At 45.5% G+C, this 21,512-nt stretch overlaps 1 protein-coding gene and 1 pseudogene across 25 annotated transcripts in view; one reads left to right on the top strand and one right to left on the bottom strand.

The window, feature by feature from the left end:
• The window catches only part of PARD3 (par-3 family cell polarity regulator), a 598,386-nt gene that overhangs the window by 550,713 nt on the left and 26,161 nt on the right, over window positions 1–21,512 (bottom strand). For 20 of the 24 annotated variants that reach the window (XM_081554371.1, XM_081554384.1, XM_081554369.1 and 17 more), the window contains exon 1: window positions 12,143–12,583. The exons of 1 other annotated variant lie outside the window; for it this stretch is intronic. In XM_081554371.1, coding sequence (XP_081410497.1) covers window positions 12,143–12,262 — 120 coding nt within the window. In that variant the 5' untranslated portion in view covers window positions 12,263–12,583. Of the gene's footprint in view, window positions 1–12,142; window positions 12,584–21,512 lie in introns of those variants that run through there. 3 more of the 24 variants (XM_081554389.1, XM_081554388.1, XM_081554386.1) reach the window with 2 other exon arrangements.
• Window positions 12,718–21,512, top strand: part of LOC145531547 (ferritin light chain pseudogene) — a 35,266-nt pseudogene continuing 26,471 nt past the window's right edge. The window contains exon 1 of the transcript XR_014072517.1: window positions 12,718–13,449. The product of XR_014072517.1 is annotated as a ferritin light chain pseudogene (transcript). The remainder of the gene's footprint in view (window positions 13,450–21,512) is intronic.

The raw sequence follows: 21,512 nt of genomic DNA, 5'->3' as shown, positions 1-21,512 counted from the left end.
TTGTTCTGTGTTCATTTACTGCTGATTTAGCTTCCCCAAATCACCATCTTAAAGATACAGAAAAGAATAAAGAAGTGTTATGGGCATGTGAATTATAGAGGTCTATAGAATAAAGGATTAGAGGGGTCACAAAACTGTCAACCTTCCCATTTTTTTTATAACTCAGATTATCCATTTGAGCTCTCAGAACTACTAGTTAATAAATGTTAAAGGTCTTTAAAACAGCTGTCTTAAAGATCTTTAGGGTTTTTTTTAAAATCAATAGTATTTACAATTTCTAGTTTTACTCTTTCCAACTTTTAAAAGATTTCTTTAATGGAAAAAATGTGTAACCAGTGCCTTTTAAAATATTGTAAATATTGCAAAGAAAGGTTCCATAATCTCCATTCATCTAGCAGTACGGCAGCTTATTTTAGAAAATAAGAAGGGCTAATAGGACTTCCCTGGTGGTCCAGTGGTTAAAAATCTGCATGCCAATGCAAGGGACATGAGTTCAATCCCTGGTCCAGGTAGATCCCATACGCCTCAGAGCAACTAAGCTCGAGCGCAACTACCGAAACCCACTCACCCTAGAGCCTGAGCTCTGCAACAGGAGAAGTCACCGAAATTAGAAGCCACAAGGAGTAGCCCCAGCTTGCCACAACTCGAGAAAGTCCACAGGCAGCAACGAAGACTCAGCATGGCCAAAAATAAACAAATAACGTTAAAAAAAAAAAGCTAATAACAGAAAAAGCTACAGAGTTAGGATAAACACACTTCTTGATCTGTAAAAGAATCAGCTACTGGGTTATTAGAATGTTCTTTCTTCCTATTTCCAACTGATTTAGTAAAAGTACCAAAACCGGAATACTAAATACTGGAATTTCTGTAGTACTTTTAAGAAGAAAGTGGTAACTCTTTGACAAACCATCTTGAAAAATGACAACTGAAATTATAAATCAAATAAAAATCAAGTTGATTTTATGCTGCTGCTTCTGCTAAGTCACTTCAGTCATGTCCGACTCTGTGCGACCCCATAGACGGAAGCCCACCAGGCTCCCCCATCCCTGGGATTCTCCAGGCAAGAACACTGGAGTGGGTTGCCATTTCCTTCTCCAAGGCATGAGAGTGAAAAGTGAAAGTGAAGTCGCTCAGTCATGTCTGACTCTTAGCGACCCCATGGACTGCAGCCTACCAGGCTCCTCCGTCCATGGGATTTTCTGGGCAAGAGTACTGCAGTGGGGTGCCATTGCCTTCTCTGGTTGATTTTATGAATTAGCCATTAAAGTGTATCTAATTTCTGTGTTAAACTTGAGAGAAAGGAAAAGATCTAAAATTGACTAAGAGTCTATAACATGGCAGGGGAATTATCTATATTAAATCCCTTGATCTTCATGACTGCTGACTAAAGAAAATATTCCCAAATTACAAATGAGAAAACTGAGGCTCAGAGAGCTGGTGAGACTTATCAAAGTTCAAAACTACCATGGCCAAAACCAAAACGAGAAAAGATATTCCTCTCTGGACATCTTTGGAGCATCTATAACAATGTCATTGGGATTTTATTTCTCAAACAGCAGAATGCTTTCAAGACTTTTAAAGGGAGAACTCTTTTTTTCCCCCAAATATTCAATATTCCACATCTAGAGCAGTTCTAAGGAAGATGAGAAGAAACAGTTTAGAAGCATTTATTCAAGTGAGCCTTAATCACTTGCGACCCTACTTAGCAAAAGCGAAAGAACAGTACAGCACTCAGTCTCTCTGTTTTACTTCCTACAATGCCTTTTTATAACAATCTCTTTAAACCTTCACAACAATCCCATCAAGGACATGGATCCTGGGCTGACAGAGATTACCGTTCTTGCTTTCAGATACACAAATGATGTAATCTGTTCTTCTGAATCCTGGCCCAGACTGTGTCATACTGATGTGCTTGCCTCCTAGAAGGAAAAAAACAAAAAACAACCACCACCAAACTTTCCGCCTCCAGCTAATTGTGTTTTACCAAACATCTGTGTTTTTAAAGAGTGGGTCATGAAATATAAAAGATAAAACTGACTCCACTAGAAAAAGTTCAGGGTTTTATTAGCTTTCCAGGTTTCCTTGAAAAAAAATATTCCCAATAGTATGTGCCTTCATAATTTAAAATATGACTCATTTCATATTCCTCAGGCCATACAAATGCAGAAATGCCACCATCTTCCAGATGCAGTTGTTTAAGTAGTTATCAATCCAAATGAGGCACTTTCATGTAGAGAGCCCCTTGATTTGTCTGAAAGGTTTTTTCCCAGATCTCTAGCAAAGCGGTAAAAATACCAAATCCTACATTGAGCTTTCATGGATTTAGTGATTAGTCATATCCTGTATGGTGGTTCACCAGGAACCAATAACCTGCACATCTCCCCTCCTTCTTCTGCAGATGCTGCTGGCTAGAATGACAGAATCTCAGGTTAGACTATACCCCAGTTGGGCAGGAACCTGGCTAAGTATTATTCACATATGACTTTGCACAACAGGTGTCAGAATTACAAATGCTACATTTTAAAAGCCTTCTGTGTTCCCTGGGAAATGGATTATTTTTTAATTCTGGATTCAATATTAGATTTAGAAAAAATTAAATCATGAACATGAAAAAATATTTCCCAGTTTTTATTGTATACTGCAAAGAACTAGAACAAAATAGCCCATTCTCATCTCAACCACTTACATGGAAACAGCCTTTCTGTGTTTTTCATCTGTTAATACCACATATTTTTAGTATTTAGGAAGCTTAGGTTTTTTTACATAGAGTGAGTTGTTTTCTAAAATAAACAGAGAAGGAAACATTGCTTTGTATCATAGAATATCTCAAAGAAGTCTTTTCAGATACATAAACCCTATCATACAGGGATGCAGTACAAAAACAAGAAAAACTACACACCAGGAAAAAATAAACCTGAGTTCCAAAAACTTGCCTTTCATTTCTGAATATTAAAGAACATTAAAAGTAGGGACCAGTCATCTCTAAAACCCCTTAAATTGATATCACCATAAAAATACCAAATTCATGAATATATTTGTGCATGTATGTGTACACACATGCCATACATTTAGAATCATGCAGAATCATACATTTAGTTACACTTCACAAAGGACACAGTCTTATTAAGTTACTTCTGAGCATGTAATTTGTTTTAAAAGATATTCATCTTGGGACAGTAAGGAATTCTGAGGGACAGTCCAGGCAAAATACATTCTAACTTTCAAACAGCATATGTTTGACCTACGGGTCAGGCCCATCATTTCAAAGTAAAGGAAGAAAAATATTCTCACAGGGAGGGCTGGGGGAGTTGAGATCTACTCTGTTCACGCCTCTGAAAAGCCTCTCATGCCTGATGGTCCCACGGGAACAACCCACGCAGACTCAGGGTGGCTCTTGCCCAGGGGGACAGAAAGCAGAAGCCCAGCCCAGAACTTCTGAGTATGGGGAGATGAAGATAGGAAAACAGATGCGCACAGAGCTTGTGAGATCTGCCAAAGCCCCAAACCAAAAACTGGAAAAGTTCTTCCATGATGGACATCTTAGGTCATCTGAATCAACTGCCAAGGCAGCTGGTGGACTGGGCTGAGGGAGAACAAGGCAAAATAGGTGAATGGTTAGTTGGCGAAGCCTTTACAGGGGGCACTAGGGATCGCAGATTCTCAGCAGGCAAGCGCTTAGCAGACAGCACCAGGACAGAGCAGGCAACCTCGAGAAAGCAGGTTCACACATTGTATGGAAAACTCCTAAAAATAGCCAGTCTTCATTTGAGCATCTCTGACACAGAAAAACATGTTTTATGTGACTCTCAGAACTATAAAATACCTAAAAAGTGGAGCTCTGTCTACAGTGGCTTATGCAGTCTATTTTTTTTTTAACATCTTTATTGAGACATAACAATATATTACAAAATTCACCCATTTAAAGTATACAATTCAATGATGTTTATAGTATACTTACAGAGGCATACACAATTATCACCACTATCTAAATTGAGAACATTTTCATCATCCCAAAGATCAACTCCATCCCCATAAACAGTCATCTACCATTCTTCAACCCCCAGGGCCTGGCAACCACTACTCTACTTTCTGTATTTACAGATTTGCCTATTCTGGTCATTTTGTAAATTTGGACTCATATAGTTCAGTTCAGTTCAGTCGCTCAGTCGTGTCTGACTCTTTGCGACCCCATGAATTGCAGCATGCCAGGCCTCTCTGTCCATCACCAACTCCCGGAGTTTACCCAAACCCCATGTCCATCAAGTCAGTGATGCCATCCAACCATCTCATCCTCTGTCGTCCCCTTCTCCTCCTGCCCGCAATCCTTCCCAGCATTAGGGTCTTTTCCAATGAGTCAACTCTTCGCATGAGGTGGCCAAAGTATTGGAGTTGCAGCTTCAACATCAGTCCTTCCAATGAACACCCAGGATTGATCTCCTTTAGCATGGATTGACTGGATCTCCTTGCAGTCCAAGAGACTCTCAAGAGTCTTCTCCGACACCACAGTTCAAAAGCATCAATACTGCGGTGCTCAGCTTTCTTCATCGTCCAACTCTCACATCCATACATGACCACTGGAAAAACCATAGCCTAGACTAGACGGACTTTTGTTGGCAAAGTAATGTCTCTGCTTTTAAATATGCTATGTAGGTTGGCCATAACCTTCCTTCCAAGGAGTAAGCGTCTTTTAATTTCATGGCTGCAATCACCATCAGCAGTGATTTTGGAGCCCCAAAAAATAAAGTCTGACACTGTTTCCACTGTTTCCCCATCTATTTCCCGTGAAGTGATGGGACCAGATGCCATGATCTTAGTTTTCTGAACGTTGAGCTTTAAGCCAACTTTTTCACTCTCTTTCACTTTCATCAAGAGGCTCTTTAGTTCTTCTTCACTTTCTGCCATAAGGGTGGTGTCATCTGCATATCTGAGGTTATTGATATTTCTCCCAGCAATCTGGATTCCAGCTTGTGTTTCTTCCAGCCCAGCGTTTCTCATGATGTACTCTGCATATAAGTTAAATAAGCAGGGTGACAATATACAGCCTTGACGTACTCCTTTTCCTATTTGGAACCAGTCTGTTGTTCCATGTCCAGTTCTAACTGTTGCTTCCTGACCTGCATACAGGTTACTCATATAGTAGGTGGACCTTTATGACTGGCTTCCTTTATGTAGCATATTGTTTGCAAGGTGCATCTCTAGTGAGGCATGCATCATAGCTTCAGTCATCTCTACAGCTTAATAATATTCTAATGTATAGATATACCACATTTTCTTCTGTTGATGACTTGTTCTATTTTTTGGCTGTTATGAATCATGTCATAAACATTCATGTACATATTTTTTCTATAGATGTGTTTTCAATGTCTCATGTGTGTGTATAAGCTATTATTGAGAGAGAAAAACTAAATAATTCACATTTCAAGTCATTTGGAAAGAAGCTGGAAATTGTATTTCTAAGTTCCAATATTAGTTGATGGAGGAGAAAAGAATAAACAAAAGTAATATTTAATGGCAGGAACACATAAAGATGGAAGGTCAGATACAGGAAGACAGAGCCATGAAGGAAAAGCATTTTTACATAATCCTTCCAAATGGAAAAAATTTTTCAATGGGATAAAATAATGACTATAAGACAAAAAACAATCACCTTCCTACTATGATCATAGAACTTTGCATTTCTTTTTATTAAGATTTTTCTCTTTTCCATGTAAAACAGAAAAGATACCAAAAATTGGTAAAATGCATAAATTTTCTGAGCCCTGTTCTACTGCCATTGACCTTGGTGGCACCTCGGACTGCTGCATGAGTGGCCAAGTGGGAGAAAAGTCGCCTGTGTGGGCTGCCCACCTCTACCCTACAGAAAAGCACCTCCACTTGGGGAAAGCACTTTCCTAGACCAATCGTATGTGTTTCTTTCCATCCCTGAAAAAGGGCAGAGGGCTCGGGTCATCTTCCAAGTGTTCACCACCACCCACCTGCATCCACCTCTAGGCTTGAACAAACCTTCTAGCACAGATGGAGATTCTGCGCATGTGGGGCTTTGACATACACAGGTTACCTCCCGTGCCCAACTCACCACATTCACAAGCCAAGAAGCACCTCGTGTTGCCAGATTCTCCCTGTGAATCTCAGATCCTAAACATTTCCGCTTACTCCTGGCACTTACCCATGGATCCCAACTGACAGAATTAGAAGCGCCAGACCCAGCACAGGTGTGTCTTGGGGCCAGATTCCTGCACTGCCCTGGCCGCCAGCCTTGAAACAGGCCCAAAGCAAACCCCAAGATGATTGCTCTGCTCTGGCTGAAAAACGGACCAAACTCCTTGAAAACAAATGACACAGAAGAATAACTTCCAGGTAACTCAAAACCACACTAAATCAATCCCTTTGTCCCAAATTGCCAAACATACCAAACTTTAAAGTCTTCAAAATCATACAGTCTTCCAAGCAAAAGTGCACTTTTTGTGTGAGAATACATTCCACGTATTTATTCTCAATTTTGCACCTACTCAGCTTGTAAGATGACTACGTGGCAGATATCAGTAAGACTGAGGCAGAACCATCACCTTCAAGCACCTCACCTGGAGGAGAAGAGGCACAGTTCTATTCCAAAACAAACACCCCGAAGCACCCACAACAAAGCACATTCCTCCAGGTCAGTACAGGAGCTGTGGGAAGCAGGGAGAACCTCAAGCAGCCTTGGGTGCAGGGCCAGTCTGAGCTGAGCTGAGGCTCAAGAGAGGAGCAGATGTGAAGCAAGCAAGTCATCTAGGCGGGAGAAACGGAAAATGCCAGAGCAAAGGCAAGAAAGTGCAAGCAAGGCCAAATGGGTAGGGATGAAGTGGGAGGGTCTGGGGTGGAAGATGCAGGGGGGGGACAGGTGGCAGGACCTGCCCTCTGGGGAAAACTGATAATGGGGTCCTTAAGCATAAGAGTACATGGAGATGTGTATTTTAGAAAGATCAACCTTTCAGACATGTTTCTTCTTTTTTTCTTTTTGAAGAGGAAGATGAGAAAACGTTAACAAAATAATAAAACATATTTCATTTCACTATTCAAAAATACGGTCATTCAAACTCTGCAACAATCTATTTTCCTAAAAGTTTCAATAAACTTGTGAATGTGTAACAACATGCAGTCATCCATCTGTCCACAAGAAATCACACACCAACCACAAGATTCTTCATACAAACCGTGATTTACATGGTTTTGGTAATCAACAGTCCTCTCCGCCCCCAAAAAAGGAAAGTATATTTTCAAAAGTTACTGCCCATAAATTTATGTTTGTGTTTTTTTTTATACCAACAACTGAAAGTGAAAGTTGCTCAGTCGTGTCCAACTCTTTTCTCCAGGCCAGAATACTGGCCAGGGGATCTTCTTCCCAATCCAGGGATCGAGCCCAGGTCTCCCGCATTGCAAGTGGATTCTTTACCAGCTGAGCCACAAATAAATTGCTATTAAATAACTCGTAAGGTTTCCATGCTCAAGGGACAGAAGCTGCTGCTGCTAAGTCACTTCAGTCGTGTCCGACTCTGTGCAACCCCATAGACGGCAGCCCACCAGGCTCCGCCGTCCCTGGGATTCTCCAGGCAAGAATACTGGAGTGGGTTGCCGTTTCCTTCTCCAGTGCATGAAAGGGAAAAGTGAAAGTGAAGTCGCTCAGTCGTATCCGACTCTTAGCGACCCCATGGACTGCAGCCTACCAGGTTCCTCTGTCCATGGGATTTTCCAGGCAAGAGTACTGGAGTGGGGTGCCATTGCCTTCTCCAGGAACAGAAGCAGTGCTCCCCCAAATAAAACTGGAGGCCCAGAAGTCAACCCAGAGTAAAGCTGTAACATCTGCAGTTTTTACATTCTCTACTTTACAAACACATAAACAATTTGCTCTTCTGATTGTGGTGTTGCTTAGGCAAATATTAACATTCCTACCTATTCTTTAATTAAATTACATACTGTCTTCCTAAGCAAAGAGGAAAAACCCAAACAGGACTAGCAGACTACTCAGGAAAGTCTCGCAGGCAGTAAAACCATTTGGTGAGTAAAACCAATTAGGGATCCAGATGCAGAGCTGAGCAGCTGCCCATTCATCACCCCTCAGTACTCAGAGGAACCCTGCAGGGGAGGAACCTGTTCAAGAGATGAGGAAATGAGGTGGTCTCATCCATAGGGCTGGTCTGCCCAAGGTTAAATGGTGAAAAAACCCAGGTCTCCAAACTCAATCCAAAGCTCCCCCTCAACCCCTAAAAGAGGTCTGGGGGTGGGGCAGAGGGGAGATAAGAGGTTTCAGTCACTCCCCTCTCTCACTTCTGTCTTCCATTCATTAGTCCTAAGCAATCAGCAGTGTTTCTGTGCACTGAAGGTGATCCTGGTCCTCTGCCTAGAAGGGAACTAGTCCTACCCGAACACTTTAGTCCGCCCCAACCATCAGACTGTACAAAGCCTCGGGGTCTCATCCTGGCATTCCCGGTCCTCCTCAGCTTGGTCCTGACCCACCATCTGACAGGACGGCAGCACAGGAGCCAAACTAGTCCTGATGCTTACCTGCAATGCCCTCTCTTTCACCTCTCAGCATGGCAGCCAACACACTCCAGATTCACATGCCTGGACCCATTGAACACCTATCAAACCAGGACACCTGGCTGGGCCAGGCAGGTGGTTTTGGGGGTCACCCCACTACCCAGTCAGGAAGTGCTATCCTAAATCCAGGCCAGCCTTCCCACTGACTAAGCCTAGTATATGCAAACCCCAGTGATTCCAGGAGATTGCTACCCTGAGGCTATAATGACCACTTCCATCTCTGAAATCCAGAAGCAACTACTCTCTGTATGTACCACCCTGTTGCTAATTAATGTTATTCCCTACTGTTGTTTATAGTTTAATATATTCACCCTGTTTCCCAGATTACATTCTTCTTGAGAGCAAGAATTCAGCCTTACATTTCTTCATAGAGCATGACATTTTGCACACAGTAGCCCTTCAACAAATAAACAATTAGAAAAAAAAGAATGGAGATTTTTTTCCTGCTAACCAGAGTTGAGGTGCACATCAGAAAAAAATGGGAAGTCTCAGGCTAGCCCTGATCCACTGAGAATAAAGAAAGAGCAGGCAAAGCCCTGAGAAGCCAAGTCACCACATTACAGAGTCCAGGCAGTTGGTGCTCTGCACACTGTGTCCATCGGGGACCATGGATGAGTCAGGCCACAGGTAGGAGCAGAACAGTCCACATGACATGGCCCTCCATGTCTAGCAGGGCACCCTCCTCAGAGATGGTCTGGATGAGGATGGGTGGATGGGGAAGAACAGCCAACCCATTTTCACCCATCAGAAATCATAAACAGAAAAACAGTTTTTAACTGGAGGGGGAAGAAAAGTGCTATGAATAACTAAGCCTTCAAATATCTGCTTATTGAGGACACTTCTGGTATTAAGTCACACCACTCCACTGCCCAGAAAAACATATTTGTTTAACCTGAAAACAGCTTAAATATAATGCCAAAAATTAGCCCCACCACACCACAAAATGCTCACTGCAGAGATAGTCTTAGTGGCTTGGGATCATTCTCTTTCCTGTTCCTTTTCTTAATTTCTTTCTTTCTTTTTCCAGCTTAGCTGGTTTTTATACAAAGCCATAAACATGATCTTGCCCCATTTTTCCCCACCAGATGGGAGTTTGGCATGGCATATGTCACCTAGCAACCAAACACCACTCTACAGCTACCCAGTTACCAGTTCTTCATACAAAATTTATCTTGTTCTATTAACAGTAAGGGGTAAGGAAGAGATAAGAGGATAAAAGTTAAAACAAGTGTTAATAAGTGTTTGCTTCATAACCATTTTAAAGGAGGTGGGCAAAATGGAAAGAGCCAGTAGAGTTTCATCTTAGCCATTACCTAATCATTTAAGAGGAAAAAAATACAAACGGACCTGGAAGAAACTCCAGCTCTTGCAACATTGGAGAGTCAACAGTCTTGTGATCCGATGACTGAACTTTGTAGACCACAAAGCCCATTTTAAAATTTACCTGCTGAACTGTGAATTGCACTTAAAGAGAATTTAAACAATTTTGGAAGCCCCTGAATCATCTCTGAGTCCTTTATATCCAACTCCAATAATACCGTCACTCTCTGAGCATGATCCTTCCTTCCTTCCATCTCCACCAGGAAAAGTAATCAGTCTCATGCCTACTCTTCAAAACTCAGCTCTGATGCTCCTTCTCTTGGGTGCCTTCCCAGGTGCCCTGCAGAAACCTATGCTTCCTTCTTCATGCTCCCCAGTCATTGCAAAACCACCACCACTGATACCTAAAGACAAAGTCCAGCTCTCTCACCAAGGCCTCTCAACTCCATCTACTCAAAACCCCAGAGGCCTGTCTTCTCCCCACTGCACTGTAACTGGCCAGTCCAAAGGCTGGCCACCCTCACTTGCAGGACTGTGTAGCCTCTCTCCTTGAGTCTCACAGTCCAATTTCCACAAGCTGCCAGTGGATCTCACAGATGTCCAGCACCCAGAACAATGCCTCAGTCACAGAAAATGCTGAAGAATTTCTGTGGAGCATACAAATGACCCAAACAACTACATTTGTATCTCCCAAACAAGCTGTTCCACCCACATGCATCGTGTGCATAATGAAATATGACTAATGTTAAGCATGTTAATCTTTAAGCATGTAAATGACTAATGTTAAGCAGGTCCATTTTAAGCATGTAAGCCAAGAAACGTCCATCACTCCTCTGTACTCGGCAACCTGGGCACACTGCAAAGTATATATTATTCTCTTTCCTCTCACGGTTTATTTTGTTGGTTTCCTGAGTACATGTGCAATCTGATTATTGGTACCGAACATTTAGATCACAAACTGTCATCCATAAACAATCCTTTAAAATGCTCGAGGTAGGTTCAGAGGTTGACAGTGATTCAAAATAAGCAGGTGCCCAATTTCCACTAATTTTATTTGATTTTCAATAAAAGTTCAACCAACTGTAAGGAACATTTTAGAGCCCTGAAGTAAAGTCAGCATCTTCCATCACTGTGTCAGGTTCTTAAATATCCCCAAGATTATCTTTAAAAGGCCAAACGTGTGCTAATTTTCCTCTCTCCTCAAAACAGGATTGTAAAAAAATTTTTTCCTCTGTGGTCCCCAGACCCACAGGGCCCAAACCACTCCAAGATCGGGGACAAAACGGGAATTCTGAAAGTGACTGTGCTTTCCAACCAACGTTCCTCTGGCGCAAAGGAAATATCCTCAGGTGCCTGAGAGAAACTTGGGAGGCGTGAGCTGTTGTCAAACAGACACAGACGATAAAACAATTTAACAAAAAGCCTTTTCACTTCTGACACATTGTAGAGGAATGCAGGGAAGTGGAGACAATGTTATCATTCCACGGGGAAAAGGGAAATCCACTCCACTCCAGGCCGGGGCGCGGCCCGGGCTCCGCAGGGAGCTCGGTGCAGACCGGTCCACGGCGAGGTGCCGGCAGGAACACTCGGAATTCGGTGACCCATCTCGAGACTGTGCTCCTCCCAGGAGCCAACTGTGCTCCCGGGCCTCTCGGTCTCCGAAGTGCTCGGCTCCAGCGACGACCGGGAGCCAGCTGGAGCTGGTCGCTCCCGGGGCCGCGCCCCCACCCGCCCCGGGACCCCCGCCCGGCAGGGCACGCAGGAGGGGCTCCCCCCACCGCCCGGCGGGGGGCGCAGAGGCACCAGCAAGCCACTCTCCCCGCGCGCGGGGCGAACTCCGCTCCAGCAGGAAAAGTTCCCTCGCCCGGCCTCCGCCCGCGGCCCAGGGCGGGGAGCCGGGGCCGCAGCCCGCGGCCGGGAGCAGGCTCCGCACGCCCCGCCGCGGCTCGGGCTCGGCTCCCCGGAGGCTCGGGGCGCTGGCGGCCGGGCCCCGAAGGAACAGCGGGGGCCGAAGCGCGGGGGCCGGGACGCGGGGGCCGGGCGCGGGGAAGTTTGCGGCCCGCAGCCCGGGCCGGGGGCGCAGGCCGGGCCGGCCGCCGCGCGCTCCCTCTCCCCGCCTCCGCCGCCGCCTCCCCTTCCAGGAAGCGCCATATTGATCCCGGCGCCTTCCCTCCTCCCGCTCCTCCTCCCCTCCTCCGCCCCCTCGGCCGCCCGCCCGCCCCCGCCCGCACCCCTGGCCCCTCACCTTGGCGATGGCCTTCCGGTAGCGGGTCACCGCTTGCTGGATGAGGCTGAAAACTTTCATGTGGCCGTCCCCGCACGGCACGACCACCCGGGTCCTCCCGAAGCACACGGTCACTTTCATGCCGCCGCCGCCGCCGCCGCCGCGGGCCGGCCCGCGCCCCTCGGTGACCGCGGCCGGAGGGGCCGGAGCGCCCTGGGCCGAGGCGACTGCACGCGGGGCGCGCGGCGCGGGGCGCGGGGCGCGAGGCTAGGGGCCGCGGCCAGGGGCCCGATCGGCTTGCATGCCCGGCCTGCCGCCCTCGCCGCGCCTAGCCCGGCCTGGCCCCGGGCTCGCCCGCCTGTGCCCGCGCGGCGCCGCAGCCTCCGGCCACCTGTTCGGTGTGTGTCGTCGCGCTCGGCGGCCGGGCCGTGTGGCGCTGGCGCGGCGCTCGCTCCGGGCCGCGGGGGAGGGGACGGCAGCGAGGGGAGGGACGGGGAGGAGGCGAGGGGAGGGGAGAGGAGGGGAGGGACGAGGAGGGAGGAGAAGGGACCAGACGGGAGGGAGGGGAGGGGAGGGGCGCGGCCGGCCCACAACACACTGCACACACGGAGACCTGGCGCGGGGCGCGGGGCGGCCTCCCTCCTCCGCCGCCCCCAGCCTGGGCGCCGCAGCCCCCGGCCCCCGCCTCCCGCACCCCCCTTCCTTTGTCGCTGTGGATCCCCCTCCTGGCGCTGGAGGGGCCCAGGCGGAATCTCGGCTGACTCCACACTACCCCAGAGGTCTGGGGTGGGCTCCCGCCCGATCCCCGCAACTCCTGACCCCCCCACCCCGCCTCCGGAGGCCAGGAGTGAGGGGGCTGCTCTGCGGGGAGGCCTTTCTCCCCAGGCCACCACTTACCTTGAAGCTCCTGTGACCCACCCGCTTCGTCGTGTGCAACTCCGACATCAGCAATTTGCATCGTTTTATTTCTTAGAATTCTGCAACCCAAGCAATCTGAACGCAAAGTTAGGAACAATGGACTAGGAAGGCCACCGCAGCCCTGGGGAAGAAAGCAGCGCCGCACGGAGTCACCTGCGTGGAGACCCGCGACAGTTAATAGAGGAACCGACACCACGTCAAGAAAAGTAACTGAGGCTCCTCTCTGTTATGGCAGGAATCTCAGTGTTACTGTCAACTGTGTGTCTCTCTGTTCAGAGAATGCAAGTGTCAACAAAGAGTCATCGCCGGCCCAGGTCTGTCCCAAACGATAGTGGATTCATTTTTGCCAGCATCTCTAGGGCTTGTGAAAGTGATCAACAGCTCCGTGGGCTCGAGGAGAACTTCAGCAGGTATAATTGGTGACCGTCCACCTCCGTTTTTAAACTAAGGAAACAAGACAGGTTAATCTGCTTTTTGGATCCCTGCACTTTCCACTGCCCCAGGTATAGTGCGGTTTGTCATACACAAGGTACTTCCACTCCTCTGCAGCCCTTGACCATTACAATCAATTATCCTGGCAAAGCAGTGCAATAAGTAGGCAGCATGTGTCATCATCCCATCTTACCCCAGGATGCTAAGGAGTGTTGAAATCACTAGCCCAAGGCCACCCAGAAAAAGCTAGAGGATGACCCAGAAAGAGAGCCCAAGTTTCCTGCCATGCATTCATGGGAAATGCTCTCTTACTCGTCTTCTGTTTAGAGGCAACCTTCAACATTTCTACCCAATAATTAAGTTTGTGACAGCGACAACAACAAATCTTGCAGAGGTCTCCTTGCTTCTGTATTAATACTTGGATCCACAACAACAATTACTGATAATTATAGATGTTGTCTCTGTTTTAATGCTTTGGGGAGAGAGGAGTATACTTGTTTAGAGTGGGGCTTTCTCAAAATAGTTCTGGTTGAAAGGCAAGTTCAGGAGTAGCCAAAGGACACCAGACAATGCTGGGATGTAGGTAGAAATAGTAATTGTACCATTTACTTGTGCTTTAGACATGCCACTCAATCTCTCTCCAGCCTCAGTTTTATTTGCTGAAAAGTGGGGCTGATGATCTCCATAAATTATGAGATAAATTATTAAGATTAAAATAATGTGTTAAGATACTTAGTGCATGCTGCCATGTGGGAGTGTGTATTTTAGTAGAGTCCAGTTACAGTAATGTAGGGCTTCCCAGGTGGCGCAGTGGTGAAGAATCCACCTGCCAGTGCTGGAGACAGGTTTGATCCCTGTGTCTGGAAGATCCCCTGGAGAAGGGAATGGCAACTGGCTTCAGTATTCTTGCCTGGAAAATTCCATGGACAGAAGAGCCTGGCAGGCTACAGTTCATGGGGTCACAAAGAGTCAGACACGACTAAAGGACTGAGCACACACGCATACTTCATGATGTGGGTGAAGGTTAACAAAGTCAGGACCAGATAGCAAAGGAGGATGCTGAGGGGGAGGGATAGTCTGGGAGAGGAGTCCAAGACTCAGAGAAATTGCTGGATTGGTGATACAGCTGTTTGGTGTCTGGCAGGACTCATGACCTTCAATCAAGCCTGTACTCACTTCCCTTAATTTGATCCCACACGCAGTTAGAGAACTTCCATGTGGAAAGCAGAATTTTTTTTAAGTAAGAAAAATATAGATTTTAAAATAAGATAGCTACTCCAACAACTGTAATTCAAGACATTACAAATTCAAGCCAGCAAAATGTTTACAGCCGAACTGGGGAGGGAGGCCTGAATTCAGAAAAGAGACAGCATCCAAGTACTCCTGTACCATTTTACATTCATCAATTCCTTCCATTATTAAATCATTAATAAGTTTAGACAGCTTTTCAAAAATATCATAAAATTAATAATTACAATGTGACTTAACTAACCAGATAAAACTTTAAGTCTTTATTTAAGTCTACCTAGTTTATCTAGATACAGTGATGCCCTCTATATTAATAACTGATGAAAAATTAATGCTGTGTTAATTTTAGATACCAGACACTTTTGTGTCTTGAGTCAAATTCATAAAATTTTCTCACAAATAATGAATCTGTTTTCACTAATACACTTATCTAACGTCTAACCATAAAGATGCATTAGGGCCAAGCTGCGTTCACATCTACAAAATGTTCAGTTTGACCATATTGCTTCTGACCTGAGATGAGCATAAAAGCAAACCCAGGCCCCTGAGAAGCAAACTCATCAAAGTTAAGGGTCAAATGTTAAGTAAATATTATCTAGTGTGTTTACTGTCTTAAATTGTGCTTATTTTGGTTAAAAAAATTATGACTCTTACCTAACTTATACTTCTCTTTTATAATTGATTGATTTCAATTGGTTTTGAAAACATTAGAGAATTATGAAAATTAATTAGAATCTAGCTGGGGTTTGTACCTATTTTGTAAACGGGCAGGTATGACCACATGGACCATAAATTCAACTCTATCTAGCAGCATTCATGTACACTGTGAAATAAATACACACCCCATGTGTGTAGGAACAGTATTGAATTACCTAACATCATACCCTTAAAAGTTTTAATAATTAGGAATAAAATATTTCCAGGAATTTTTAAAATTCATATGTATTTTAGAAATTATCTCTGAAATGTTTCCATGTACTTAAGACCACATTAACAATCATAAATGCCTTGCCTCACACAAGTTTATTCTAATAGGAGCAATTGATCAGTATTCACCAATTAATTATTGTCTGTCTATTTTATAACAAGCACAGCACTGTGGGCTGGGTATGAAAGTTCCTCCTTCAAGAGGTTCTGACACTGGAAACGGTGTCAGACATGAATAGGCAGCCACTAGGATATGAGAGGTGCTACATAGGGAGATGATGATGGTACCTAGAGGAAATGCTCCTTCCTGGGAGAGAGGAAAGTGAAGGGGGTAGAAGCAGGCCATCTAGAATGAAACTGTCCAAGAGAAACATCAATCAAACCATATTCCTAACTTTAAATCTTCTAGTAGCCACAGACGGAGAAGGCAATGGCACCCCACTCCGGTACTCTTTTGCCTGGAAAATCCCATGGACGGAGGAGCCTGGCAGGCTTCAGTCCATGGGGTAGCTAGGAGTTGGACACGACTGAGCGATTTCACTTTCCCTTTTCCCTTTCATGCACTGGAGAAGGAAACGGCAACCCATTCCAGTATTCTTGTCTGGAGAATCCCAGGGATGGCGGAGCCTGGTGGGCTGCCGTCTATGGGGTTGCACAGAGTCGGACACAACTAAAGCGACTTAGCAGCAGCAGCAGCAGTAGCCACAGATGAAATTAATTTCAATAATATATTTTATTCAACCCACTATATCCTATTATCATTTCAACATATAGTCAACTTTTAAAAAATACTAATGAATGTTTTCCTTGCAGGACACTTGGTCCTGTCCAAAACATCATGAGGGCTTCCCAGGTGGCACTAGTGGTAAAGAACATGCCTGCCAATGCAGGAGACATAAGAGACACAGGTTCAAGCCCTGGGTCAGGAAGATCCCCTGGAGGAGGGCACGGCAACCCACTCCAGTATTCTTGCTTGGAGAATCCCATGGACAGAGGAGCCTGGCAGGCTACAGTCGATAGGGTTGCAAAGAGTCGGACAGGACTGAATCAATGTAGCACGCACGCACAGAAAACATCATGGGCATATTTGATCCATGCCAGATGGTTTGGGACAGGACCAAATATCAAGGACCTTCTGACATGGACCAAATGTCTCCATGGATGTTTTGGGCAGGGCCAAAAGTGACCAAATATCGAGAACCTTTTGGTGTAGACCAAATGTCCTGTGAAAGTTTTGGACAGAACCAAATGTCTACTAACCACTATTTTTCATACATGTTTTTGCCTACTAATTCTTCATGACCCTGTGCATAGTTTAAACATACAGCACATCTTCCTTTGAACCAGTCCTCCATATTCATTCATTCATGCATTCACTCATCCGTCAAAGACAGTAACCAGCACATGTCTGACCTTGTGAGAGCTCAGTGGCTGCATGTGGCTGGTGGCTGCCAGATTGGACAGCAAAGCTCTACAGGATGAAACTGCTAATGGCTGGAAGCCACATGCACTGTTAAGTGCCCTCTCTGAGGGCAGAGGTGGTACTATTCGAGCACTTCCCCAGAATTGTTCTCCCAAGGCTATCTGCACACTAGTTTCTAAGTGTGATGAATGAGTGAATGAATACAGAAGAATGGGGGAAAGATGGCTTCTTAACATATGTACAAATATTGTAATAGTAAAGCTGTTTAGGATAGAATGCAAAGATTGAGGGAAATTAGAATGGCACATAAGGGACTTCCCTGGTGGTCCTTTGATTAAGACTCCACACTTCCACTGCAGGTAACCCGGGTTCAATCCCTGGTCGGCAAACTAAGATCCAAAGCCGAGTCACAGCCAAAAAAAAAAAAAAAAGAATGGCACTTAGACTCCTCAGATTGTCTCTGTTGTGCAACATTAAATGAAAGTCTAAAAACAGTGATTTTTCTAATGAAGCTTGAGCTCATATGAATTGTATGGCTGAGAGTAATAAGTCAATGAAAGAAAAGGAAAAGAACAAGAGACAGGAGGAGCCTTAATGATCCCTCATCATCAGACATGAAAAGTACATGGATTGACCTGGTTCCAATCAGAAGAAAATCTCATGGGATGAGGTGGGCCCATCTTTTCCCTCGCATCCCTTGTGTCTTTACCCTAGAGGCTGGTGTAATCCAAAAGGCACCTGACTCACCAGCTTGTGATTTCTGATGGGGTGGTGTTGACTTTCATACCCAACCATGGGCATCCAAGTCCTCCCTTCAAAATAGTCCAGGTTGCCCTCAACCAGTCCATCAGTAGTCACCAGAGTATCTACCGTATTCTTGCTGTCCTATGTCAGTCCCCAGAAATGCCCATAAGCCGTGTCAGCCCCACTGCCTTGCTTGGAAAACCACTTCTAGATGCCCCCATGTCACCCAACCTCAGTGTGCAGGAAGAGATCCAAGTTCCTTACAGAAAGCCATCTCCTGCATCCTTCTATCCATCCATCCAGCATCGTGATCCACCACTCAAGAGCCATGGTTCCATCATCAAATGCCTCTCTGCTTCCCATGCACCAAAGGCTAACAACAAGGGAGCTTGTCAATCAAGTCCTCAAAGGCCAGCCCAGCAGCACATGGAGCAGAGTTAAGGCGGCACCACTGGTGATGTTAAAACCCAGCTATTGGAGACAGGTATGACCTAGATCAAATCCCTTATGAGTATACAGTGGAAGTGACAAATAGATTTAAGGGACTAGACCTGATAGACAGAGTGCCTGATGAACTATGGACAGAGGTTTGTGACATTGTACAGGAGACAGGGATCAAGAAAATCCCCATGGAAAAGAAATGCAAAAAAGCAAAATGGCTATCTGAGGAGGCCTTACAGATAGCTGGGAAGAGAAGAGAAGTGAAAAGCAAAGGAGAAAAGGAAAGATATTCCCATCTGAATGCAGAGTTCCAAAGAATAGCAAGGAGAGATAAGAAAGCCTTCCTCAGCGATCAGTGCAAGGAAATAGAGGAAAACAACAGATTGGGAAAGATTAGAGATCTCTTCAAGAAAATTAGAGATACCAAAGGAACATTTCATGCAAAGATAGGCTCGATAAAGGACAGAAATGGTATGGACCTAACAGAAGCAGAAGATATTAAGAAAAGGTGGCAAGAATACACAGAAGAACTGTACAAAAAAGATCTTCATGACCCAGATAATCACGATGGTGTGATCACTCACCTAGAGCCAGACATCCTGGAATGTGAAGTCAAGTGGGCCTTAGAAAGCATCACTACGAACAAAGCTAGTGGAGGTGATGGAATTCCAGTTGAGCTATTTCAAATCCTGAAAGATGATGCTGTGAAAGTGTTGCACTCGATATGCCAGCAAATTTGGAAAACTTAGCAGTGGCCACAGGACTGGAAGAGGTCAGTCTTCGTTCCAATCCCAAAGAAAGGCAATGCCAAAGAATGCTCAAATTACTGCACAATTGTACTCATCTCACACGCTAGTAAAGTAACGCTCAAAATTCTCCAAGCCAGGCTTCAGCAATACGTGAACCGTGAACTTCCAGATGTTCAAGCTGGTTTTAGAAAAGGCAGAGGAACCAGAGATCAAATTGCCAACATCCAATGGATCATCGAAAAAGCAAGAGAGTTCCAGAAAAACATCTATTTCTGCTTTATTGACTATGCCAAAGCCTTTGACTGTGTGGATCACAATAAACTGTGGAAAATTCTGAAAGAGATGGGAATACCAGGCCATCTGACCTGTCTCTTGAGAAGCCTGTATGCCTGTCAGGAAGCAACAGTCGAACTGGACATGGAACAACAGACTCGTTCCAAATAGGAAAAGGAGTACATCAAGGCTGTATATTGTCACCCTGCTTATTTAACTTATATGCAGAGTACATCATGAGACACGCTGGGCTGGAAGAAACACAAGCTGGAATCAAGATTGCCGGGAGAAATATCAATAACCTCAGATATGCAGATGACACCACCCTTATGGCAGAAAGTGAAGAACTAAAGAGCCTCTTGATGAAAGTGAAAGAGGAGAGTGAAAAAGTTGGCTTAAAGCTCAACATTCAGAAATCTAAGATCATGGCATCTGATCCCATCACTTCATGGGAAATAGATGGGGAAACAGTGGAAACAGTGTCAGACTTTATTTTTGGGGGCTCCAAAATCACTGCTGATGGTGATTGCAGCCATGAAATTAAAAGACGCTTACTCCTTGGAAGGAAGGTTATGGTCAACCTACATAGCATATTTAAAAGCAGAGACATTACTTTGCCAACAAAAGTACGTCTAGTCAAGGCTATGGTTTTTCCAGTGGTCATGTATGGATGTGAGAGTTGGACGGTGAAGAAAGCTGAGCGCCGAAGAATTGATGCTTTTGAACTGTGGTGTTGGAGAGGACGCTTGAGAGTCCCTTGGACTGCAAGGAGATCCAATCAATCCATCCTAAAAGAGATCAATCCTGGGTGTTCATTGGAAGGTCTGATGTTGAAGCTGCAACTCCACTACTTTGGCCACCTCATGCGAAGGGTTGACTCATTGGAAAAGACCCTAATGCTGGGAAGGATTGGGGGCGGGAGGAGAAGGGGATGACAGAGGATGAGATGGTTGGATGGCATAACCAACTCAATGGTCATGGGTTTGGCTAGACTCCGGGAGTTGGTGATGGACAGAGAGGCCTGGTGTGCTGCAATTCATGGGGTTGCAAGGAGTCGGACACGACTGAGCGACTGAACTGAACTGATTGGAGACAGATCTGTAAGAAAGGGAAAGTCGCTCAGTCGTGTCCAACTCTTTGTGACCCCATGGACTGCACAGTCCATGGAATTCTCCAGGCCGGAATACTAGAGTGGGTAACCTTTCCCTTCTCCAGAGGATTGTCCCAACCCAGGAATCGAGCCCAGGTCTCCCACATTGCAGGCAGCTTTACCAGCTAAGCCACAAGAGAAGCCCAAGAATACTGGAGTGGACAGCCTATCCCTTCTCCAGCAGATCTTCCAGACCCAGGAATAGAACCAGGGTCTCCTACATTGAAGGCGGATTCTTTACCAACTGAGCTATTGGAGACAGATCTGCAGGAGAGTCAAGCAAAGCAGTCTGAGCTGCCTACTTCCCAGGGGCCACTTGACCCGAGGCCGATGGGAGCAGCCAGTGGTGTGGAGAGGTGTCTCCACCTGAGGTTCTTTCAGCTGAATCTTTGAGAGCAAAGTCCTGGGTCAAGTTCTCCAGCAAGGCCTAGAGTGCTGGCCTTCTAAGCTGGAGGAGTCCAGAGGCATAGGAAGTGAGACTCCTAGTCTGAATTGGGATTTCCAGCTGGGAGGACCACTCTGTCTTCTCTCCAAGGTGGGCGTGGCTCTCCTAGAAGCACAGTACTGAAGTCATTGTTTGTTTTTTATTTTTACTCCAAGACTTTGAGAAAGTGAGGCGGGAAGGGGAATAGATCAAGGAAATGATTGTAATCACTACTTAAGAAGAGAAATTCTCCTCGCCCAGAGGACACTTAACCTTTGATGATTAAAAGGAAAAGGATGAAATGAGTTCACATAAAGCCTCGCACCAATGCTTAGATAAATCTCAGCTCTAAAGGACTTCGGGTCAGGGGATATGAATCAGCATTTAAAGATTGTTTTTTTTAGCAAATGTGGCTGAGCAGCTTCATTCAGAAAAGAAGGGAAAAAATGCATTGTGGTTGATCATTGGAACAATATACTTTTTCTCGACCTTGTCAAGATCAGATGTCTGAAATTCTCAAGTCTTGAAACAATGAGGCTGGGTGACAGGGAAGCTTTAATTGCAGTCACCGTGGTGGAATTAACCATGCGGCAGGACTTCCCCAGTGGTCCAGTGGATAAGAATCCACCTTGCAATGCAGGGGACGTGGGTTCAATCTCTGG

This window comes from Giraffa tippelskirchi, chromosome 13 (genome assembly GCF_054371585.1).
Source record: "Giraffa tippelskirchi isolate mGirTip1 chromosome 13, T2T-mGirTip1v1.2.pri, whole genome shotgun sequence".
NCBI lineage: Eukaryota > Metazoa > Chordata > Mammalia > Artiodactyla > Giraffidae > Giraffa > Giraffa tippelskirchi.
This window is presented reverse-complemented; position numbering and strand designations above follow the sequence as displayed.